General features: G+C 44.9%; 1 protein-coding gene across 20 annotated transcripts in view; it reads left to right on the forward strand.

Annotated features, from left to right (window-relative positions):
• The window catches only part of LOC115197409 (protein-methionine sulfoxide oxidase mical3a), a 188,464-nt gene that overhangs the window by 145,360 nt on the left and 17,142 nt on the right, over positions 1 to 25,962 (forward strand). For 19 of the 20 annotated variants that reach the window (XM_029758896.1, XM_029758897.1, XM_029758880.1 and 16 more), the window contains 4 exons: positions 11,341 to 13,360; positions 13,965 to 14,059; positions 17,235 to 17,285; positions 18,264 to 18,371. In XM_029758896.1, the coding sequence (XP_029614756.1) occupies positions 11,341 to 13,360; positions 13,965 to 14,059; positions 17,235 to 17,285; positions 18,264 to 18,371 (2,274 nt within the window). The remainder of the gene's footprint in view (positions 1 to 11,340; positions 13,361 to 13,964; positions 14,060 to 17,234; positions 17,286 to 18,263; positions 18,372 to 25,962) is intronic. The other variant, XM_029758886.1, reaches the window with a different exon arrangement.

Below are 25,962 nucleotides of genomic sequence, written 5' to 3' on the forward strand. Positions count from 1 at the left end.
TAGATAAACATCTCCTTAATGCAACCGCTGTGACAGATTTAAAAAAAGCTTCACGGGGAAAGCACACTTTGCAATAATCTGAGTACGGCGCTCAGAAAAATACAGATACCCGCCATTTTGGAGTCATCTAAAATCATAAATAGCATTATAAATATTCATTTACCATTGATCTTCATCAGAAGGCACTTCAAGGAATCCCAGGTCCACAATAAATGTTGTTTTGTTCGATAAAGTCCATCATTTATGTCCAAATACGTCCTTGTTGTTTCCGCATTCAGTAAGCTACTCCAAATGTAGCCGAAATTTCACGACGATAAGTCAAAAAAAGTTATATTTACTTTCGTAGAAACATGTCAAACGTTGTATAGCATCAATCTTTAGGGCCTTTTTAACATAAAACGTCAATAATATTCCAACCGGACGATTCCAATGTCTTCAAAAACGTTATGGAACACAGCTACCTCATCACGTGAATGCGCGCCAATGAACTCATGTCATTTTCTGAGTCACCAACTTCCCGGCCTTCTTGTTCGCTCTCTGTTCAATGCTAAAGCCTTAAACAAGGTTCTAAAGACTGTTGTCATCTAGTGGAAGCCTTAGGAAATGCAAAATGAACCCTAAGTCACTGTGTGTTAGATAGGCAATGACTTGAAAAGACTACAAGCATCAGATTTCCCACTTCCTGGTAGGATTTTTTCTCAGGTTTTTGCCTGCCATATGAGTTCTGTTATACTGACAGACATCATTCAAACTGTTTTAGAAACTTCAGAGTGGTTTATATCCAAATCTACCAATAATATGCAAATATTTGACTCTGGGCCCGATTCTTATGCAGTTTACTCTGGGCACGCTTTTCATCTGAAAATGAAAATACTGCCGCCTATACCTTAACAATGTTAAAGTGTTTCCCATGCTTGTTCAATGAACCGTAAACAATTAATGAACATGCACATGTGGAACGGTCGTTAACTTCTTGGGGATCAAATCCCTTTAGCGGAATTGATTTGACAACATCCGGTGAAATTGCAGAGAGCCAAATTCAAATTAAATTACTATAAATATTTAACTTTCATGAAATCACAAGTGTAATACATAAAAATAAAGCTTAACTTCTTGTTAACCTCTCTTGGGTATGTGGGATGTGACCGTCCCACCTGCGGGACACACTATTCAACAGCCAGTGAAATAAATGTAAATAGCAGGGCACCAAATTCAAAACGAGACAAATCTCATAATTCAAATTTCTCAAACATACAACTATTATAACCCATTTTAAAGATAAGATTCCAATTAATCCAACCACATTGTCCGATTTCAAAAAGGCTTTACGGCGAAAGCATAGCATTAGATTATGTTAGCACATCACCTTGACAAGAAAAATCACACAGCCATTCTCCAAGCAAGGAGAGGGGTCACAAAAACCAGAAATACAGCTAAAATTAATCACTAACCTTTGATGATCTTCATCAGATGGCATTCATAGGACTTCATGTTACACAATACATGTATGTTTTGCTTGATAAAGTTAATATTTATATCCAAAAACCCCATTTTACATTGGCGCGTGATGTTTAGAAAATGTATTGCCTCCAAAATTTCCGGTGAATGAGCACATCAATTTACAAAAATACTCATCATAAACGTTGATAAACTTTACAACAGTTATTGAAAGAATTATAGATACACTTCTCCTTAATGCAACCGCTGTGTCAGATTTCAAAATAGCTTTACGGCAAAAGCACATTTTTCAATATTCTGAGTACAGAGCTCAGCCATCAAAGCAAGCTATAAAGTTACCCGCCAAGTTCTGGAGTCAAACAAAGTCAGAAATAGTGTTATAAATCTTCACTTACCTTTGCTGATCTTCGTCGGAATGCACTCCCAGGACTCCCACTTCCACAAGAAATTTTTGTTTTGTTCGATAAACTCCATGTTTATGTCCAAATGCCTCCATTTTGTTCGCGTTCAGTTGAGTTATCCAAATGCGCCATGCTCGCGCATTTTGTTGAGACGAAAAGTCCAAAAAGTTATACTACAGTTTGTAGAAACATGTCAAACGATGTATAGCATCAATCTTTAGGATGTTTTTATCATACGTCTTCAATAATATTCCAACCGGACAAATCCTTTGTCTTCAGAAAGGAAAATTAAATCACCTCCCGCTGACGGCTACGCGCATGAATGATCTAATGGCACTCAGCCAGACACCTGGTTGAAATGACTGTGATTAGAAGCCTGTAACAATGTTCTAAAGTATGTTGACATCTAGTGGAAGCCTTAGGAACTGCAAAATGACCCCTAAGTCACTGTAGTTTGAATAGGGAATCAATTAAAAAAACTACCAGCCTCAGATTTTCAACTTCCTGGTTGGATTTTTCTCAGGGTTTTGCCTGCCGTATGAGTTCTGTTATACTCACAGACATCATTCAAACAGTTTTAGAAACGTCAGAGCGTTTTCTATCCAAATCTAATAATATGCATATCCTACCTTCTAAGTCTGAGTAGCACGCAGTTTAATTTGGGCACGCCTTTCATCCGGACGTCAAAATACTGCCCCCTACCCTAGAGAAGTTAATCCAGCCACCATGTCAGATTTCAAAAAGGCTTTACGGCAAAAGCAAACCATGTGATTATCTGAGGACAGCACCCCGCATACAAATGCATGACAAACATTTTTCAACCAGGGAGGTGCAATATGAAAGTCAGAAATAACGATATAATTCATGCCTTAACTTTGAAGATCTTCTTCTGTTGGCACTCCAATATGTCCCAGAAACATCACAAATGTTATTTTTGTTCGATAAACTTCTTCTTTATCTCCCCAAAATGTCCATTTATTTGGCGCGTTTGATTCAGAAAAACACTGGTTCCAACTCGCCCAACATGACTACAAATTATCTAATAAGTTACCTGTAAACTTCGTCCAAACATTTCAAACAACTTTCCTAATCCATCTTTAGTTATCCTAAAACGTAAATAATTGATAAAATTTAAGACGGAATATACTGTGTTCAATAGCGGATATAATCAAAGTGGAGCGAGCTCCAGGTCGCTCGCCACAAACAAAAGAGTCCACTTGGCTTGACACTCATTCTGAATAGCCGTACTTCTTAATTTCTAGGAAAAACATCAACCAATTTCTAAAGACTGTTGACATCTAGTGGAAGCCATAGGAACTGCAACCAGGTGCCTCATAAATCTAGTTTCCCATAGAAAAGGTATAGAAAATCGTCACTCAAAAAAATAAAATCCTGTATGGTTTGTCCTCGGGGTTTCGCCTGTGAAATAAGTTCCGTTATACTCGCAGACATTATTTTAACAGTTTTAGAAACTTTAGATTGTTTTCTATCCAAATCTACCAATTATATGCATATCCTAGCTTCTGGGCCTGTGTAGCAGGCAGTTTACTTTGGGCACGCTTTTCATCCGGACGTGAAAGTACCGCCCCCTAGCCCAAAGAGTTTTCTTTTTAAGACACTAATAGCTTACAGACAGTAGGCAATTAAGGTCACAGTTATGAAAACGTAGGACACTAAAGAGGCCTTTCTACTGACTCTGAAAAACACCAAAAGAAAGATGCCCAGGGTCCCGGCTCATCTGCGTGAACGTGCCTTAGGCATGCTGCAAGGAGGCATGAGGACTGCAGATTAGGCCAGGGCAATAAATTGTAATGTCCGTACTGTGAGACGCCTAAGACAGCGCTACAGGGAGACAGGACGGACAGCTGATCGTCCTCGCAGTGGCAGACCACGTGTAACAACACATGCACAGAATCGGTACATCCGAACATCACACCTGCAGGACAGGTACAGGATGGCAACAATAACTGCCCGAGTTACACCAGGAATGCACAATCCCTCCATCAGTGCTTAGACTGTCTGCAATAGGCTGAGAGAGGCTGGACTGAGGGCTTGTAGGCCTGTTGTAAGGCAGGTCCTCACCAGACATTGCCGAGCAACAACGTTGCCTATGGGCAAAAACCCACTGTCGCTGGACCAGACAGGACTGGCAAAAAGTGCTCTTCACTGACGAGTTGCAGTTTTCTCACACCAGGGGTGATGGTCGGATTCACGTTTATCGTCGAAGGAATGAGCGTTCCACCGAGGCCTGTACTCTGGAGTGGGATCGATTTGGAGGTGGAGGGTCCGTCATGGTCTTGGGCGGTGTGTCATAGCATCATCTGCCTGCAATGACAACAAGCTCAGTCTATCTCAACGCTGTGCGTTACAGGGAAGACATCCTCCTCCCTCATGTGGTACCCTTCTTGCAGACTCATCCTGACAATACCCTCCAGCATGACAATGTCACCAGCCATACTGCTCATTCTGTGCGTGATTTCCTGCAAGACAGGAATGTCAGTGTTCTGCCATGGCCAGCGAAGAGCCCGGATCTCAATCCCATTGAGCACGACTGGGACCTGTTGGATCGGAGGGTGAGGGCTAGGGCCATTCCCCTCAGAAATGTCTGGGAACTTGCAGGTGCCTTGGTGGAAGAGTGACATCTAACAGCAAGAACTGGTAAATCTGGTGCAGTCCATGAGGAGGAGATGCATTAATGCAGCTGGTGGCCACAACCAATACTGACTGTTACTTTTGATTTTGATCCCCCCCTTTGTTCAGGGACACATTATTCTATTTCTGTTAGTCACATGTCTGTGCAACTTGTTCAGTTTATGTCTCAGTTGTGGAATCTTGTTATGTTCATACAAATATTTACACATGTTAAGTTTGCTGAAAATAAATGCTGTTGACAGTGAGAGGACATTTCTTTTTTTGCTGAGTTTATATTGGGAGTAGACGCTTTCCTCAGCCACAGTGTGTTAACCTCGCCCCACCTACTCAACAGCCAGTGGAATCCCGTGGCGCGATATTCAAATGCCTTAGAAATGCTATTACTTCAATTTCTCAAACATATGACTATTTTACACCATTTTAAAGACAAGACTCTCGTTAATCTAACCACACTGTCTGATTTCAAAAAGGCTTTACAACGAAAACAAAACATTAGATTATGTCAGCAGAGTACCCAGCCAGAAATAATCACACACATTTTTCAAGCTAGCATATAATGTCACAAAAACCAAAACCACAGCTAAATGCAGCACTAACCTTTGATGATCTTCATCAGATGACACTCCTAGGACATTATGTTATACAATACATGCATGTTTTGTTCAATCAAGTTCATATATCAAAAACCAGCTTTTTACATTAGCATGTGACTAGCATGTGATTAGCATTCCCACCGAACACTTCCGGTGAATTTACTAAATTACTCACGATAAACGTTCACAAAAAACATAACAATTATTTTAAGAATTATAGATACAGAACTCCTATATGCACTCGCTATGTCCGATTTTAAAATAGCTTTTCGGTGAAAGCACATTTTGCAATATTCTGAGTAGATAGCCCGGCCATCACAGGCTAGCTATTTTGACACCGACCAAGTGTGGTGCTCACCAAACTCCGATTTACTATAAGAAAAATTTGATTACCTTTGCTGTTCTTCGTCAGAATGCACTCCCAGGACTTCTACTTCAATAACAAATGTTGGTTTGGTTCCAAATAATCCATAGTTATATCCAAATAGCGGCATTTTGTTCGTGCGTTCAAGACACTATCCGAAGGGTAAAGAAGGGTGACGCGCCCGGCGCGTTTCGTGACAAAATAATTAAAAATATTCCATTACCGTACTTCGAAGCATGTCAAACGCTGTTTAAAATCAATTTTTATGCGATTTTTCTCGTAAAAAAGCGATAATATTCCGACCGGGAGTCGTTGTTTTCGTTCAAAGAGAGAGAAAGTAAACATGTTGGAGTCTCATGCACGAGCGCCTCAGTCTCATTGTTCTCAGATCGACCACTATCCAAATGCGCTACTGTTTTTCAGCCATGGCCTGCAAAGTCATCATTCAACGTTCTGGCGCCTTCTGAGAGCCTATGGGAGTGTTAGAAAATGTCATATTATGCCAGAGATCCCCTGTTTTGGATAGAGATGATCAAGAAGGCCAAGAAATAGTCAGAGAGCGCTTCCTGTTTGGAATCTTCTCAGGTTTTGGCCTGCCAAATGAGTTCTGTTATACTCACAGACACCATTCAAACAGTTTTAGAAACTTTAGGGTGTTTTCTATCCAAATCAAACAATTATATGCATATTCTAGTTACTGGGCAGGAGTAGTAACCAGATTAAATCGGGTACGTTTTTTATCTGGCCGTGCAAATACTGCCCCCTATCCCCAACAGGTTAAATGTGCAAAAGTACTACTAAACCTTCACTCTTGTGCAGACATTTAGAAACAAAACATGGCAATTTGAAAAATAAGCCTTGGGAGTTTTTGGAGTGAGAATTAAGACGACTTTCGAGTAGTTCTGTGAACATTTTAATTTAATCAGATGCCACTGCAGATTTCTGGATTGGGCTGCGCTCAGAGTATCCTGACTTGGCAAATTCCGCTGTTAAGTTACTGATGCCCTTTGCAACCACGTACGTATGTGAGAGTGGATTCTCAGCTGTCACTTGCATGAAATCCTAAATACAGGCACAGACTGTGTGTGGAAAATAATTTAAGACTGAGACTCTCTCCAATACAACCCAACTGTCACGTTCTGACCATAGAAAGCTTTAATTTTCTATGGTAGAGTAGGTCAGGGCGTGACGGGGGGTTTTGTCTAGTTTATTTATTTCTATGTTGGTTCTAGTTTCTTTTTTCTATGTTGGGGGTTTTGTCTAGTTTCTGTATTTCTATGTGGGGTTCTAGTTTCTGTATTTCTATGTTGTTTTTTGGGATGATCTCCAATTAGAAGCAGCTGGTCATTGTTGTCTCTAATTGGGGATCATATTTAAGTTGTTGGTTTTCCCACTAGGTTTTGTGGGAGATTATTTTGAGTAAGTGCATGTTGCACCTCTTCGTCATGGTTTGTTGTTTTGTTCATTAGTTTATTTGTATGTCTTGCATAGTTTCACAGTTAATGTAAAATGTGGAACGATACACACGCTGCGCTTTGGTTCCATTCTTCAGACAGCCGTGACAGAATCTCCCACCACCAAAGGACCAAGCAGCGTGGTCAGGACAAATGGACATGGGAGGAAATCCTGGACGGGAAAGGACCCTGGAGGCAGGCCGGGAAGTATCGCCGTCCGAAGTAAAAGATTAAAGCAGCGAGAGCAGACCGGCAACGATACGAGAAACTAGCACGGCAACAACGGAAGCAGGAGAGGCAGCCCCAATACATTTTTGGGGGGGGCACATGGGTTGGTCGGCGAAGCCGAGGGGTGAGTCTGAGAGCGAAGAGGAAAATTGGGAGAGACTGAGCGAGGAGTACTGTGAGATAGTGGAGGGGGGTGATGAGAGAGAGCTGTTGGTTTGGCGTAGTATGTACGGCATTTTCCCTGAGGAGCATGTTAGCCGTCAGATTCCACCTGAGTCAGCTCCCCGTACTCATCCCAAGAAGTGTGTTAAAGTTCCGGTACAAATGAGGCCGGCTATACACACCATGTCTCCAGTGCGCATTCACAGCCCAGTGCGTCCTGTGCCAGCGCCCCGCACTTGCCGGGCTAAAGTGAGCATCCAGCCAGGACGCATTGTGCCAGCCCTACGCTCCAGACCTCCAGTGTGCCTCCACAGCCTAGTACGCCCTGTTACTGCTCCTCGCACTCGCCCTGAAGTGCATGTCACCAGTCCTGGGCCACCTGTCCCGGCTCCATGCACTAGGCCTTCAGTGAGTCTCTCCAGTCCGGTGTGTCCTGTTCCTGTTCCCCGCACTTACCCTGAGGTGCGTGTTACCAGTCTGGCACCACCTGTGCCAGCCCCACGCATCAGGCCTCAAGTGCGCCTGCCCAGTCCGGTGTGTCCTGTTCCTGCTCCCCGCACTCGCCCGAGGTGCGTGTTACCAGTCTGGCACCACCTGTGCCAGCCCCACGCATCAGGCCTCCAGTGCGCATTCCCAGTCCAGAGCCTCCTGAGACGGCCCACGGTCCGGAGCCTCCTGAGACGGCCCACGGTCCGGTGACACGAAAGCGGAGGGATCAGCTGGCGGAGGCACCTCCTATGCTTGGGGATAAGCAGGATGAGAGGGTTCTTCGTCCCGCACCAGAACCGCCTCTGATGCAGGAGGATCCGCGGGATGAGAAGGTTCTTCATCCTGCACCAGAGCCGCCACCGACATTAGACACCCACCCTAACCCTCCCTGTTGTTTTTTGTTGTTTAGGTTTTTGCGTTCGGAGTCCGCACCTTTTGGGGTGGGGTACTGTCACGTTCTGACCATAGAAAGCTTTTATTTTCTATCGTAGAGTAGGTCAGGGCGTGACGGGGGGTTTTGTCTAGTTTATTTATTTCTATGTTGGTTCTAGTTTATTTTTTCTATGTTGGTGTTTTGTCTAGTTTCTGTATTTCTATGTGGGATTCTAGTTTCTGTATTTCTATGTTTTTTTGGGGGGGGGATGATCTCCAATTAGAGGCAGCTGGTCATCATTGTCTCTAATTGGGGATTATATTTAAGTTGTTGGTTTTCCCACTAGGTTTTGTGGGAGATTATTTTGAGTAAGTGCATGTTGCACCTCTTCGTCACGGTTTGTTGTTTTGTTCATTAGTTTATTTGTATGTCATGCATAGTTTCCCAGTTAATATAAAATGTGGAACGATACACACGCTGCGCTTTGGTCCCATTCTTCAGACAGCCGTGACACCAACATTGCAGAGTTATGTTTATCCTTTCAAGCACACCCTTCTAATTTACCTGTGATGAGTTATTCACAATTTTCGATGAATAATAAAGTTTTATATGTAAGATGGCTAAATAAAGAGCAAAATTATTGATTATTATTTGTGCCCTGGTCCTATAAGAGCTCTTTGTCACTTCCCACAAGCCGGGTTGTGACAAAAACTCACACTCATTCTTATGTTTAATAAATGTATTGTATTGTGTGTGGCAGACTTACAATGATGGCAAAAAAACAGCATTTGAGAGTGCGCTGACCCTGGTGCTAGAGGGGGTACGCAGCTGGAGGTTGAGTGTTTGAAGGGGTACAGGACTATAAAAAGTTTGGGAATCACTGGTATAGATGAAAGGGAGGAGACCGGTTAAAGAAGGATTTTTAAGCCTTGAGATATGGATTATGTATGTGTGCCATTCAGAGGGTGAATGGGCAAGACAAAATATTTAAGTGCCTTTTGAATGGGGTAAGGTAGTAGGTTCCAGGCACACTGGTTTGTGTCAAGAACATGTTATTTCTCCAACCTCATGAAAGTGACAAACTGGCCCATTTTTAATTTTTGTCAAAAACAACTTTATATCGAAGGACTGTTCGACCCGATGATGTTTCTGAGCTTAGCTAGACAACGTCGCCTTGACATCACCTACAAGTGTGATCAGGGATTTTTATTGGAGCATATGTTTCTACCCATCTTCATACTGTACCGTCTTTGACCCAAGCTTGTTGCCTGCCTTCCCGCCTTTCGGACAATGACTCCCATTGTTAGGGCGGAGACATGAGCATCTTGTCATTATATACAAATCTCTGGTATAAGTGAGAGTTCTCCAGGAAGTGACATCACATTTACCTCTCACACCACAGAACAATAAGCCAGATATTTCACTGGATGTATAAATGTGAAGCATCCTGTTGACGTTTCCACTCACTAGCAAATATGGTGATGAGAGGAAGCCCAATGGCCGGCAGTGGGAGAAGATGGAGCAAGATGGATTTTGGCCGACATTCTGCAAATCTGGTCATCGATGAAACGGCAGGGGCGGCAGGTAGCCTAGTGGTTAGAGAGTTGGACTAGTAACCGAAAGGTTGCAAGATTGAATCCCGAGCTGACAAGGTAAAAATCTGGCGTTCTGCCCCTGAACAAGGCAGTTAACCCACTGTTCCTACGCTGTCATTGAAAGTAAGAATTTGTTCTTAACTGACTTGCCTAGTTAAATAAAGGTAAAAAAACATTTGCTCTCCATACAGTTTTCTGTTTTCAGAACTATAATCTATAACAAACTGAGTGTACTACTCTTTGTGGACTTGACCCTTTGCCAGAGTTTTTAAGAAATGTGTTGTTTAGAAGGAGTGAAAGGGTGAATTGAGTTATTGCACACGTGCACTTCACAGAGTTGACGTTCCCTAACGGAAATATGCAAATAAATGCTAGAACACGCCAATAGTATCTCACTAGCTCATGCTTGGTTCTGCCCACCTCCTTGCTTATTCTGCCCACTATGAATAATTTGCTCCCATTGGAAACAACAGGCTCTGGTCTATCTTGGGTTAGTTATTACAAGTCTTTGCTCACACTCTCCTCTGTAGCCAAAATGGAAGGCACATGCTATTTCTTTCTCTTAATTTTTGTTGTTTTTGAATAGGTTTGTAATGTGCAAACGTGCATGTAAGTCTCTAAAAATAGTGAAATTGTTAAAATTATTAAAACATTTTGTTTATGAGGATTTTGTAACGTTTATTGACCGAGTTGGAAAATGTGTTGACATTGTGCCAGTGCTTACATTAGTGAATGATGGGGAAAAACTAGCCAGCTAGCTTTACCACCACCTGGTGTTTAGTTTTACTGCAGTAGCTAAAATAGTTATTGCTTTGAGTCTGAAATGGGGAATTGAATTTGAATGGTTTGAATATGGATTGTCATCCATTAAAGAAAAGTCAAACTGTCTCCTTATTTCTCCTGAATAGCCTATTGTAACTACAAAGTAATAAAAAATATAACTTTACATTGTTGCTTGCTCTTGGGTAAATACATGTATATCCCTTGTAACAACATTGTAATTACCGAGTTGGTTAATTATTGTTACTTTGTACTTACAATGTAACAATCTTTAACTAAAAGAGTTATACCTAATGTTGTCCTTTCTCCTAATTTCTCCTCATTAGCCTATTGTCTGCAAAGGTTGTTACATTGTAACTGCATAGTAATTATAAAGGTTATACCCTACTTGCTTTCAAGTTACATTAAGTTGCTTGCTCCTGGGTAGGTACATGATAATTACAAGTTTATCATATGTAACTATATTGATCTAACATTACGCTTGATTTGGTATAGCCTTTGAGCCAGGTCATAATATAAAAATAAACTAATTGAAAATGACTGGTAGTTAATGGCAGGGTGCTCCTTGTTACAGTTGTCGTTACCAGGCCTGAGCATATTTATAAACTCTGGTATTGCCATGTAATTGCATAGTAAAACCTATATCTCCTATGTTAACACAGTTATTACTGTGTTAGTTACGTAATAATAGGGGCAACTTAATGTAAAGGGTTACCGAAATGTTTCCCCCTCATGGCATTCTATGAGTTTCTCAGAGTATAAATGGTCCTCTTCCTCTGCTTGTCTTCCAGATGTCTCACCCCTCTCCCTGCCTGGTCAAATCCCCCGGCATGCATTTTTTCCCAGAACCTTTTCCACTGGAGGACATCACAACACCACAGAGGACAGCTCAGACTCCCAATGCCAAAAGCCCTCCATGCCCTGCCCCCACTATGTCCCCCATCCGCTCCCCCGTTTGTTCCCCCGTCCATTCCCCTATCTGCTCCCAGCCTGTCCCACTGCTCGAAACCGTCACCACCAAATCCCCCGTTAACTCTCCGTCATGCTCCTGTCCCCCGACAGGGAACCCGCTGTCTCCCATCTGTGCCCAGCCACTGCCCTGCCAAGAGCCTTCCTCATCCCTCACCTCCGACTCCCCCGTCAGAACTCAGCCTGTCCCTGCAGTCACCTCCACGTCGCTGGTCAAACCAGCCTCACCTGACAGGGCTACCCCCGAGCCACAAAAATCCCTAGACTTATCAGACCTGGAAACCCCTGTCAAGAAGACGGACATCATCGAGGAGTTCTGGCTGAAGAGTGCAGAGATCAGAAAGAGTCTGGGTCTCACCCCAATGGAACGTAGCAGCAGCAAATCCCCAGAGAAGAGTCATGTTACTGTAGGTAGAGTTCCCACCCCGGACTCCTCCTCGCCCAAGTCCTACACCCCAGAGGACTTGTCGGAGGAGCTTTCACCTTCCCCCTTCACCGGCCGCTCAGTAATCCGCAGGCTGAACATTACAGTGGAGGGCCAGGTCATCTCCCCCGTGGAGCCCAAGAGCAACGGCACGGATCAAAGGGACCTAAGCAGCAGCTCTGGCCTGGGCCTCAATGGCAGCACGACCACCAGTCAGACCAGCCAGGCAGCCAGCGACAGTTACAACACTTCTGACTCCACCATGCTCACCCCGCCCTCCAGCCCCCCACCACCCCCACCCAACGAGGAGCCAGCCACCCTAAGGCAGCAGCAGAAGCACCATGTCTCCTGGAACAATGGGATCGATGGCCCCACTACACCTGACCCAGCCAAGGCAGCACCCACCAAGATCAAGAGCCCTGTGCCTGCACCGAGGTCCCAACTCAGCCCTGTATCTATGCCGGTGTCTGTGCCCAAGCCTGACCCCAGGACTACACTGGTCACGTCACCAGTCACTGCTCCAGTGGTGATCATGAGACGGGAGAAGAGCAGCAAACCACGTCAGGAGGAGGTGAGGAAGTCATTTGTGGAATGCGTGGCAGAGATCCCGTTTGCAGACGACGTGGAAGACATGTATGACGAGCGGATGCCAGACACAACCATGGACAGGTTCTTCACCCCACCCACAAGCAGGCCCAACGGGGAGAGGGAGAAACCTCCTCTTCACCTGGCCCTGGCTATGGTTAATGGAACAGCCAATTTCCCCGGGAACCAGCGGGCCTCAAAAAACCATAAGGCCCAGCACATCTCCCCTGAGGCCAAGGAAATAGCTGAAGAGCGGATGAGAGCCAGAGAGAAGTCAATCAAGAGCCAAGCTCTAAAAGATGCCATGGCCAAGCAGCTCAGCAAGATGAAAGAGATGGACATGGCCAAGGGCTCTGCCGCGTCTGCTAAAGTGGTGTGGAATGTGGCCTCATCAGAGACATCCGGAAAAAGTACTAAGAAGTCGTCCGGCTCTCCAAAGACGTCTGCGGTGAAAGCTCTGGAGTCAAAGAAGGCAGAGACTTTTCCAGAGCTTTTCTTCAGCAGTCAGGTTAACAAGAGTCTGGATGGCTCGACTGTCTCCTCTGACGGCTCCGCCTCGGGAGACAAGAGCAAAAAGCGCAGCTCCCTTTTCTCGCCACGCAAGAACAAGAAGGAGAAGAAAGCCAAGAACGAGAGCCGGCTCTTTGACAAGCACGGTGCAGACGAGACACCGTCGCCTCCCAAACACAAGTCCCTGTGGAAGGCAGTGTTCTCAGGGTACAAGAAAGACAAGAAGAAGAATAAGGATGACAAGTCGTGTCCCAGCACTCCATCCAGCTCTACCACCAATGACTCTGGGAAGAAGAGATCGTCTCCTCTCGGGAGGTCATCAGGTGAGACGGACAGAGAAACAAGGGAGTTCATGGAGCCTGTAGTTTACCTTGCACCATACTGCACTGACTTGCTTAGAGCTTGGTCAAGGCATTTAGTCTAGATATCAAATCAAATGTTATTTGTCACATGCACCAAATACAACAAGTGTAGACTTTACCGTGAAATGCTTACTTGCGAGCCCTTACCCAACAATGCAGTTAAAATGTAAGACAATTAACAAATAGTTATAAAGAAAATAGCATCAATAAAATAACACAAAATAACAATAACAAGGCTATATACAAGGAGTACTGGTACAGAGTCAGTGTACTGGGGTACGAGGTAGTTGGGGTGATTGATTGAGGTAATATGTACATGTAGGTTTGGTTAGGGGATTGGTTGAAGTACTATGTACATGTAGGTAGGGGGTGAAAATCAGAAAGTCTGGGTAGCTGTTTAATTAACTATTCAGCAGTCTTATGGCTTTGAGGTAAAAGCTTTTCAGGAGCCTTTTGGGCAGTCTTTGGTTATATGTTCTCGGCTAGTTATTTTAGTTATGGTCACTTCAAGTCCATACAGAAATAACAGGTAGATATGCTGTCTTTGTTTGTTTCTCCGTTCCAGATCTGAAGTCGCGCCGAAACCGGAGCTTCTCTGAGGACTCAGATCTGTCATGTGATGATGTGCTGGAGAGGTCGTCCCTGAAGTCTAAGGCAGATGTGAGTCATGTTATTTTCATCTATCATCAGTTCACTAACGAAAACCTCACCCCCACTGTGGTCATTTTTTTCTTCATATGATTTAAACTCTTAACTGAAGTGACATATGGACATCTTTGACCTAGTGTCAGGCATTCAGAAGGAAATAATAGAGGAGAAATAGAAGGAGAAAAAATTGAGGGAAAGAGAAAAGGAATGAGAACGAGGTTGAGACCTTGATCGAATCATGAAGAATTCATAGAGGTACTACACCAGGTGCAACAGTGGGATGAATGCTTATGAATTTCAAACAAGCATCAAAATTCAAATGTTGAATGTCAGTTAGAATAACTTTTTTGAGGACTATATTTCACTAAAGCACCTAAATTCTTATTTTTAACAGGAAGTTATTTTTTGGTTACAAACCCTAACTCAACCCAAAACAGAATTATAAAAGTAATCAAAAAAGCTCTGGAGCTTTTCCATTTTCTACATATTGAATTGCCATTTTATTCTGTCTGCAAGCAAAGTAGCAAAGTATTGTTATATTTCCATTATAACTGGACTCGGGCATCGTCTAGGGTGGGAGTTGAATTTAATTAGTTTTACTTATCATATTAGCGAATAGTCAAAATATGCAGTGTCATTTGCATTTATTACACTGAAATGGTTGAAATTCAAACTTGTTTAGTCTGCTGCTGCTGTATTTGTGGAAGTTTATACAGTAGAATAGATGGATCTCAGTGCCAGAGGCACGCATTCATCATCCTAAACTTTTAAACACTTTCCAAAGCAACTCGGAAGAAAGAAAGTGGTCTTTTCCTGTTGTTATTGTCTTGCCCATGGTCACAACGGTCTCTGAACATGTGTCGAAGCATCAATGGGCATGACAAACATGCTCAGAGTTTGCTCATATTTTGGACCCAGGCTCCTAGTCCCAGACGGTATAGGTTTGATGGTGCAGCATAAAATGTGGTTTTAGCTGAAGCACTTTAAGGGTACATCCCATTCATAAAGAGTGGATCTCTTCACTAGATCCTAATAGGCCCGCTGACGCTCAATGAGGAATACCAGGGCTCATTTAGTTCTGTGGTTAATTTAGTGTTTGTAGTTCTTTAGAGATGTGACGTTGAGTAGTGACAGTTCTGTGAGGTGAAGTAGTACATTTTCTTCTCAATGGAATAGTACGTAGTCTATTGTCACCTATTTTTGTCTCAGACTGCTCTGCTGTTAGCTGTTCCGGTTAATCTATTTTTGGGCAATCCCTTAATATTCATTTAATCAACCGTTGTGCGTCAATGTTTTGTTCACTTTGTCCCTGGGTGCCTTGGGTATCTATTTAAAAACAAATAATTTAATTGATATGTTTCATGAATAATTCCTGGTAGTAATGTTGATCCAAATCAAATCAAATCAAATCAAATTTATTTATATAGCCCTTCGTACATCAGCTGAAATCTCAAAGTGCTGTACAGAAACCCAGCCTAAAACCCCAAACAGCAAGCAATGCATGTGAAAGAAGCACGGTGGCTGGGAAAAACTCCCTAGGAAAAACTCCTGAGAAAGGCCAAAAACCTAGGAAGAAACCTAGAGAGGAACCAGGCTATGAGGGGTGGCCAGTCCTCTTCTGGCTGTGCCGGGTGGATATTATAACAGAACATGGTCAAGATGTTAAAATGTTCGTAAATGACCAGCATGGTCAAATAATAATAATCATAGTAATTGTCGAGGGTGCAACAAGCACGTCCGGTGAACAGGTCAGGGTTCCGTAGCCGCAGGCAGAACAGTTGAAACTGGAGCAGCAGCATGGCCAGGTGGACTGGGGACAGCAAGGAGTCATCATGCCAGGTAGTCCTAGGGCTCAGGTCCTCCGAGAGAAAGAAAGAAAGAAAGAGAGAATTAGAGAGAGCATATTTACATTCACACAGGACACCGGATAAGACAAGAGAATACTCCAGATGTAACAGACTGACCCTAGCCCCCCGACACATAAACTACTGCAGCATAAATACTGGAGGCTGAGACAGGAGGGATCAGAAGACACTGTGGCCCCATCCGATGATACCCCCGGACAGGGCCAAACAGGCAGGATATAACCCCACCCACTTTGCCAAAGCACAGCCCCCACACCACTAGAGGGATATCTACAACCACCAACTTACCGTCCGAAGACAAGGCCGAGTATAGCCCACAAAGATGTCCGCCACGGCACAACCCAAGGGGGGGCGCCAACCCAGACAGGAAGACCACGTCAGTGGCTCAACCTACTCAAGTGACGCACCCCTCCCATGGACGGCATGGAAGAACACCAGTAAGTCAGTGACTCAGCCCCTGTAAAAGGGTTAGAGGCAGAGAATCCCAGTGGGAAGAGGGGAACCGACAAGGCAGAGACAGCAAGGGCGGTTCGTTGCTCCAGCCTTTCCGTTCACCTTCACACTCCTGGGCCAGACTATACTTAATCATAGGACCTACTGAAGAGATAAGTCTTCAGTAAAGACTTAAAGGTTGAGACTGAGTCTGCGTCTCTCACATGGGTAGGCAGACCATTCCATAAAAATGGAGCTCTATAGGAGAAAGCCCTACCTCCAGCCGTTTGCTTAGAAATTCTAGGGACAATTAGGAGGCCTGCGTCTTGTGACCGTAGCGTACGTGTAGGTATGTACGGCAGGACCAAATCGGAAAGATAGGTAGGAGCAAGCCCATGTAATGCTTTGTAGGTTAGCAGTAAAACCTTGAAATCAGCCCTTGCCTTAACAGGAAGCCAGTGTAGGGAAGCTAGCACTGGAGTAATATGATCAAATTTTTTGGTTCTAGTCAGGATTCTAGCAGCCGTATTTAGCACTAACTGAAGTTTGTTTAGTGCTTTATCCGGGTAGCCGGAAAGTAGAGCATTGCAGTAGTCGAGCCTAGAAGTAACAAAAGCATGGATTAATTTTTCTGCGTCATTTTTGGACAGAAAGTTTCTGATTTTTGCAATGTTACGTAGATGGAAAAAAGCTGTCCTTGAAGCAGTCTTGATATCCACAACTCATCATTGCACCCTCATCTTTGTGTAGGTGGGGGGGCTTTAACATTGCCTGTTTGATTGTGTTAGTGATTGGGTTGACATATGTGGGGGGTTTTGCCGATTAATCCATTTAATCATTCCGTTTGTTTTTTTGTTTTTTCTGTTTGTTTTGTTTTGTCTTCCCCCAAGTCTGTTTATGTCCCTCACGCATTGGCGTTCAAGAGAGCGTACGCCACAAAGGTAGTGTGTGCATACATGTCCATTGTCCCACATCATATCACCCCTGCGCATGCGCCAACCGTTGCACTACTACCCTAACCCTCTCTTTCCATTTTGCCACAGCGGTCACCTTGACCGCATAACTTACCCCCCCCCCGCTGGAGATAAAAACTACTGCACTCCTTACTTTTCTGGTCACAATGAATGACAACTTTCCAATATGGCCGTCCATGTTTTTTCTTTGTCTGCTCCGGTCGGGTGTCAATCAGCTGATCTTTGGTCTGTACTGGTCTGATGTTAACCAACCCAGTGTTCTTCAGTGCTGCTATCGGATCCACTTGGATTCCAGCTACCTCTCCTTGTTATAGTTGACTTCTTCTCTATACTACTATCGCTTTTCCTATATCGCTCCAGCTTTTTATTTCAGAAAAAGAATAACTGAAAGATGACAAAAATGAACATGGACAACTCATAAAATATCCATATAATTTCCATACATTTCTGAGAATTTATAGACTGGGGAAATAATACGAGTGTAAAATATTGTACAAGGAAATCTAATGTATCTTAGACATTTGTAGTTTTATGTGGATTTATGTCTGTTCAGTTTTAATTGTGGGCCTTGTCCTAGCTTTGTCCCATTTCTAGAATTGGTGAGCTCTTCTTGTACTCTCAATGGTAATCTTTGGTATAACGGATAGCCACCTCTCAGAAACACCAGTTTGCTATTTACTCCCATTGTGGAGGAGGAGAGCTATTGTTCTCTCCCATAGGAGAAGGCTCCTCTGGTATTTTTCTGCAATGTCATATAGTATAATGTCATCTACAATCTATCAGTCACCCCTAGCTGGTTTCTACCCTGTAGAAAACATTCTGTGAATGTCTTCTGAACATTCTGTGAACAGTGAGGTTCCACTGTCCTGTATATGAAGGGCTTGGTTCCCACAGAGCCTGAGGGAGCACCTCTCTAAAGGCCTCTAACACGGTGTAATGTTACAGAAAACCTACACAGAGGAGGAGCTCAATGCCAAGCTGACACGGAGGGTACAGAAAGCTGCCCGGCGACAGGCCAAGCAGGAGGAGTTGAAGAGGCTGCACAGAGCCCAGGTAAGTTGTCAATAGGATATGTTGTTGGAGTATGGATCTTGTGTATGAGTCCACAGGAGGGTCCAACTGGCGAACCAAGACCGCTGCGAATTTTGAATGATTTTGGCAAGCTCAGTTTCATGTCTTTGAAGATCATCAAAACAGAACTTCATGCAGAGATCAAGACAATACTAATTAGCTATGCACCCTCAGTGTTACTGCTTATGAATATTTTATGAGACAAAAAGTATGCCTTTTTACCAAAGAACACAACCAATCCAACTTTGAGAAGTTAACTATTAAGAGGGTTTCAGACATGAACTTTAAACTCTTCTCATACAAAAGGTTTAGTCCAGGGAGCTGTCAGTTCATTGAAATATTATGAATATGTGTGCAATGAGACACTCCGTGTTCGTGTGTGTGTGTGTGTGTGTTCATATGTGTGGGTTCTGGCCTGTCATTCCTCCCTCGGATAATCCAGAGGGTTAAGGTTACGCCACGTTTCACTCCATTTATCTATGTTCGTGTATGCACGTAGGTGGAGTGGGATTTTTGGAGTAGCGGACACCTTTTGGTAACATATCCTCGCCGATCCCATTCACATTGGGGCGATAGCTTTTTATTTTGTGAAAGCAAGGAAGAGTTTCCTTCCATTGCTAGTAGTAGCTAGCTGGCAGCAGCTTGGCTAAAAACATTACAAGCTAGCTATCCTTTTTAGCTTCCCACATCTCCATGTGAAAAAATATTTATAATTAAAAAAATATGCTCTGGCAAATATTCTTATACTTGCCTGTGTAACCTAAAACAATATACCAGTTTGATATGCTGATTGTGTATTTATTCCCATATCAGCTTAAAATCGAAAGTCATCATGTTTTGGTCACGGAGAAAAAATCACATGGCTAGCAGCATGTTCTACAATTTCACAATAGCCTGTAATCACTATTTTATTTTTACCTTTATTTAACTAGGCAAGTCATTTAAGAACAAATTCTTATTTTCAATGACGGCCTAGGAACAGTGGGTTAACTGCCTTGTTCAGGGGCAGAACGACAGATTTGTACCTTGTGAAGCTCGGGGATTCCAACTTGCAACCTTTTGGTTACTCTAACCACTAGGCTACGCTGCCGTCCCAAGTTGTTAGTTAGTTAGTTAGTTATTAGTTATTACCCTAGTTATTACTTCCCAACAAAATAGGTTTTGGGTGGATTCTTATTGTGTGGTTTACTGTTTGAAAAGTTGCTGAGATTATATTTGTTATCAATTTGAAATAGGTTACTTTTGATGAATAGCCTATAGATCAGATCAAGGGACCAAGCGAAAACACACAGCCCCCACGGCTGCGGAAGGAATGATGCGTGTCTCAATTTTTATGTAGTTAAAAAGTATGTTGAATGCCGGAATGTATAACAAGGAGCCGCCCCTTTTATGAATGTTCGGATTTTCGTTATTTAGCCCTCCGAAAAGGCTCACCAGGAAGCACACAATGTCATGACTCGTGTTTTGTCCTTAATTTTATTTTAAATCAAATGACCACAGGTCATAAACCTGAAATACAACAAACAAGTAATGACAATATATTATTCAGATATATTATTTAGTATGTTATTCAAGTAATATAATAATAATGTAAATAATAAATCAAATAAGCCTGCAACACCATCAAAGATGTGGCGAATCTGGCTTAAAACAGCACCGACTACATCACCCAGAATGCCCAGCGCCAGAGGAGCATGCGCACAGTGACTCTGCCGTCACAGGTTGCTATGGACGCTGTCACAGGACACAGAACCCTAGCCACCACATGCCTTGTCCAAAGGATTTACACACAAACGCAACATAATGCGGCACTCCACCATGGATCACCGAACCAAACCACCGCTATCACCACCGCCACCAGAAACCAGCAGAGTGCGCCGAACAAATCAGCACAATGCAAATGGCTGATAATAATAGCCTAATGCTATATAGCATCTGGTTCGCTGAGCTACCGCACCCAGCGAGCTACAAGTTACTCCCGGCCAACTAACACCGACACAGTGAGGTAAACGTTCAGTGCACAAACATTTAAGTGACTTAAACATCAATGCTAGACAGTAGTTCGCAGTTACATACCAACGGGCTGTGTGCTCCTGATGATTGTCTACGGTGAAGTGATTACCAGGTGCTGTAATTTAAGTCTCTAGTGAAGCTGCGCATGCGCACATAACGTAACATATCTGAGCATCTAAGAAACTTAAAGAAATCACTCGTTCCCCATTTAATTGAACACATCAGACCCATTTGCTTCTCTTTTATCTATTTATATATATTTATTTATTTTTCTTTTCCTGAGTGAGCTAGAAATCTCAACACCTCCCACTTGGCCGACTGATCGAAGATCCAAGGAGGGCACAGTCTCTTGAGTCTCTCAGTGAGAATTTCAAACTAAAGTCCAGTCTTTGTAGGCATTTACAAACATGTATTAACTAAGGAGGTAGGCTCCACCACCTTTCCTCCTACTGAGTGTAGGTTTGCCCTCGAAGCACTCAGTTGCCTCCCAGGGTTACCCGCTAGCTAAGCAAAGAACACAGAGTCACAGTCTTTGGGTACCCATGGCGAGGACTTATCTTACCTCCTCTTGGTCTTCAGCAGGAATCAAGATCACCAACCTCCGCACATCCCTGCGAATGACGATTTTCGTGTGCATGGTAGAGTCCTTTCTCCGGGCCCTGGGAACCATGGGAGCAGGAAGACCCATGCAGGTTGTTATGTCCGCATCCCGGACAACCCCCTTCTCGTCTGGATATGTTGTAGCAACCCGGCCGAGCCGGAACTGCCCCCTCAGAGCGTTCTGGTCCGCAATCCAGACTACGTCTCCAACCTTGATACTTCTCTCTGCTCGGTGCCACTTGTGTCTTATGAACAAGTTTGGTCCTGCCAGTTCGCTCCATTTCTTCCAGAACCTGTCGACTCCAGCCTGGACAGCCCTCAGCCTGCGCCAAGAGCGGGTTTCCATGTCGATTCCGTGTATGTCACCTCCCTGTCTGGTACGCCCCAGGATAAGGGAGTTGGGCGTCAAGTACTCCACTGAGTCCTCTTGTTCCTGTGCCCTGGCGTCGATGGGTCGCTCATTAGTCAAGTTGGCTGCAGAGTAGAGAAGGGTCTGGAACTCTCCCCAGGTGTAGCAGCCAGTTGTTCCACCAAGACTGTTAAGAGCTCTTTTAAGGAGCTTGACAGCTGCCTCTGCTGCTCCATTCCTGTGTGGCGAGTCTGCAGGATGAAAGTCCCACTGCCACTCTGTGCTATTTCTGGCAGCCTTGTCTTCAACGGATGCCTTCTGCAAACAGGCCAGGTGCTTGTGTAGCTCTCTCAGAGCAGGCCTGGCTCCCAAGAAGTTTGTGCCTCTGTCTGACCATAGCTTTTTGGGATGCCCCCTCAGAGCAGTGAACCGGGAGTAGGCCTGAAGAAAGCTCTCAGAAGACTGGTCGTCGATGAGATCAGCATGGACGGCTCTGGAAGTCATGCAGCAATACACGACTCCCCAGACCTTTTTCTTGGTTCTTGTCTTAACAGCGTCCCTCACTTCAAAGGGTCCAAAGAGGTCTAGTGTAGTATACTCGAATGGGTTCGCTCTACTGGTACGTTCCTGAGGAAGAGCGCTCATCACTTGCTGGCAGAGCCGGGCTCTTTGCTTCTTGCAAGTGATGCACCTGTTGACCACCTTCTTCACTGTCCTCCGACCTTGCACAACCCAGGCCTTTCTTTTAGTGTGCAGCAGTGTGGCAGCCACCCCTTCATGATTCGCTTCGTGAGCTTCCCTCGCAAGCAAGGCCCCCAGCCACGACCGGAACGGGATTAAAGGTACAGCGGTTCCGTCTTCATTCCAAGACTGGACTCTACAACCACAAAGTAAGAGTCCATTGTTGTCATCTTTCATCACAACAAGGCGGTTTAAGGTCGTATCCTGAAAGTTCACGCCGTCTTGGGCTGCAAGGGCTAGGTCTTGGAAAGCCGCTGTTCTCTCTCCCACAGACAGCCTGGGCCCCCTCACCTCCCACTTTGCTGAGCTCGAGGCTTGGTAGCTTGTCCTTAGCCAGGATTCTGCCGCTCTTCGAACCCAGGCGATTGTTCCACACAATTTAGACAAGCTACTGAATCGTTCGGGCCCGACAAGGCGCACTAGAGCTACACCCCAGGGCTTCCTCTTTGGCCTCTCTACTGCTAGAGTTGGACCTTGGTCTTTCATCTGCGGTCGCGGTGCGGAGTCTTGCAAGTCTGCCCCAACATCAGTATTGCTGGGGTCTGAGAACTTTTCTGCCTGAGACCTGGTGACTACAGCTGAGAACGCTTTTCTCTGCAACCTTTTAACGTCATCAGCCACGCTGGTCACTATCTCACTGGCCGTCTTCACAGGCCCCTCAGCCTCAGGCCAACTCAGGAACTCTGGGCCTTGTTGCCACTCTGACCCTTCATCGAGTTCCTCAGGAGTTGCTCCCCTTGTGATGATGTCTGCTATGTTCAGGTTGCCCTCAATCCACCTCCAGTCTTCCACTGGTCCAGCCTTCTGGATCTCTCCAATGCGGTTAGCGAAGAAAGTTTGGTAGCCATAGCTATCCTTGTGAATTGCTCCCAGGATTGTTTGGCTATCCACAAAGTGGACCCAGCGTGCGACCTTGATGCGGCAGTGCTTTACAAGGTATTTTTTCAGGCGGATCGAAAAGACAGCACCACATACCTCTGCCTTAATCACGTCTCCTTTCTGGTTGAGAGGGGTAAGCTTTGCTTTTGACTCAACCAGCCTCACTACGACCCCATTCTGCGTCTCCCAACGGAGATAGAGCACCACGCCGTAGGAAGCCTCACTCCCATCTGAAAACGTGACTCCCATTGGATGGCCTATGGCTCCAGTTGGTGTGAGGCTTCTTTCGAACCTGATCTGGGCAAGTCTCACATATTCTTCGAGGAGTCTTATGGAAGCCTCTCGTAGTTTTGGTGAGAGTGGGTCATCCCAAGTGTCCTTAACTGGACTGCTAATACTCGCTTCTTGGTAAGCGTCTCTCACAAGCATAACCCCTTTCTGCTTTGCGGGTGTGGCAAGACCAATGGGGTCGTAGAATCCAGCGATCTGGCTTAGCAGCATCCGACGGGTCAATGGGTTTGGAGTTTTACCTCTGACTTCCTCTTCGCACAAATCGACTCCTGTTCTCATCTTTCCTCTCTTCTTTGAGAAATTTACAGAGGTCATCACACGAAGTTTGTCGGTCTCTGGTTCATAGCCGACTCCAAGTGCTTTGCTCTCTTCGTCCCGCATCTGGTTGGGTAACACCAGCGTTTTGGGCACACTCACAGTTGTCTTACTGATACTGGCATCAGTTGTGGTTGCGGACCTCCCACTTTGGCCTGATAAGACCCATGGCTTAAGGGAGAAGCCTCCAGCCTTTAAGATCTTTTCCACTCCTTTGGTGATTTTCTCCAGTATCTGCAAGTCATTGTGGGACGTCAAGATGTCATCCACATAACTATCTTCTACCACAACTCGGCGCTCCTCAACCATGGCTGCAAACTGGGGCAGGTTGGCTGTTTCTCTCATTGCCACCTGGGCGATACAACCAGCAGGTTTATCGCCAATGTTGACCCTGACGACAGCAAAGACTTCGATCACCTCCTCAGGATTGTCTCTCCAGAGGAATCGATGGAGGTGTACTTCTTTGTCTTCTAACCAGACAGAGTTGTACATTTTTTTCACATCACCCAGTGCGGCGTACAACCCAGTCCTGAATCTCAGAAGCACGCCCCTTATCTGATTTAGGACATCAGGACCCTTGTACAGTAGGTCATTCAAACTTATTCCCATGAATTCTTGGCTACTGTTCCAGACAATTCTTACAGGGGTAGTGGTTGAGTGAGGATTAGGAGCAACTAAATGACTGATATACCACTTAGGTCCCTTCCAGCTATCGATTTCCTCCTGGGTGACATTAACGGCAGCCCCTCTTGAGACCATATCGTGGATTTGCTCTCTGTACGCAGCCTTCCATTCCGGCTCCCTCTCCAGTCGTTTCTCAGTGTTTAAAAAGGTCGCTTCCACTGCATGTCGATTGTCAGGCAGCGTTGTGGGGTCTCCTTTCCATGGGTAAGCTGCGTCCCAGTGAGGGGATTCGCTGTGCTTGTCAGCTTGCACGTAGGTGAGACATTCCTTTATTTTCTCCAAGTCTCTTTCCTCTCCTAGGGTCATTTCCTTGCCTCCAGGGGGGCACCTACCGCATCTGCAGCCACCACACTGAGGATCACAGGCGGCGCCAATACTGTCCCACTTGAACCATTCAAGAACTTCTTTGTTGGTAGTTGCAGTGTTTCGGAGGATTGCGTCTTCTTCCACCGAAACTCCACTGGGTCCTCCCGTCTTCACAAGAATCTCTTTGTACGCCCTTGAAGCTGTTCTCATTGACCTAGCGAAATGTGTTTCAGACCTGTGCACTGCTAGGTCTATCACTTCAAAGAGGTCAGGATGCGTTCCACCAACAGTCTTCCCAAGGGGACCATCCCAGAGGACGAGGTCTCCAACTACTCTGACTGGCTGTGGGACCAGGCGACCCTCTCTATGGCTAATCAACAGGTCGATCTTTTCGGGCCGGACCAAGTCCTTGAGTTGAACATTTGGAAAGAACTTCTGCAGTTGCTGTGGCGTGACAGCTTGGTTCACTTTCGCAACATCTTCCAAGCCGTAACAGAGGAGTTTGTGCTCTGCTGCTTTATTAGAGATATAATTAGTATCTGAAGCGAGATCAATCAACGTACCGACTAGCTGGCCAGAGTTTGTCGTCACATCCAGTAGCATCATTATGACAGGGCACTCTTTTGGCTCACAACCAATGCTAGCACACACTTTTGTTGTGATCTTATTTGAAAAGGCTTCTTTGAACTCTGCTCGCACCTCTGGAGAAAGTTTGGCAAGGAGCTCCTCCTGTTTGTTGGTTAGTCCAAGGCCCCGTTTCCCCAATTTTGCATCGCTCTGCTCTCCGCTCTTTTCCTCTTTCTTCTTGATCTGTGACTTTGGACAGAGCAAGTAATTGTGGTCTGAAGAGCCCTCTTTCTGACAGTCATCCTTTGAGCATAGATACTTTTGTGTGCAGCCGCCATCGTCACCATGAAGGCGCAAGCACTTAAAGCATGCTCCTGCTCTCCTAAGCTGAGCCTTCTTGCCTGTCAGATTGAGCTTCTTGAAGACCTTGCAGGCGAACAGCCTACCTCCGTGCTCGTTGTCTCCACATGTGATGCATGAGCTTGGTTGAGCGCCCTTTAGGGTGTTTCCTGATGTGGCTCTGGTGAATGCCCTCCTTTCCTTTTTCTTTTCGCTCGACCTCTCAGCATTGTCCGCCGAGCTAGGCTGTAGCTGGTCTAGCTCCTCGAGAATGTCCTCCTGCTTCTTCAAGTATTGCAGTAGACAGTCAAAGTGGTTGCATGGTGAAAACCCGCTTCCAGGGTCATTTTTGTGTGTTATCCACTTTTCTTTCAGGGAGTCAGGAAGCTTACTTTCAATCGACTGCACAACCACTCGGTTCTTCACAGCATCTTCCTCCCCTAAGACTTGTAGGTCACGAAGAGCTCTCTCCACGGCTTGAATCAGTTC

The sequence above is a fragment of the Salmo trutta genome, chromosome 7 (assembly GCF_901001165.1).
Source record: "Salmo trutta chromosome 7, fSalTru1.1, whole genome shotgun sequence".
NCBI lineage: Eukaryota > Metazoa > Chordata > Actinopteri > Salmoniformes > Salmonidae > Salmo > Salmo trutta.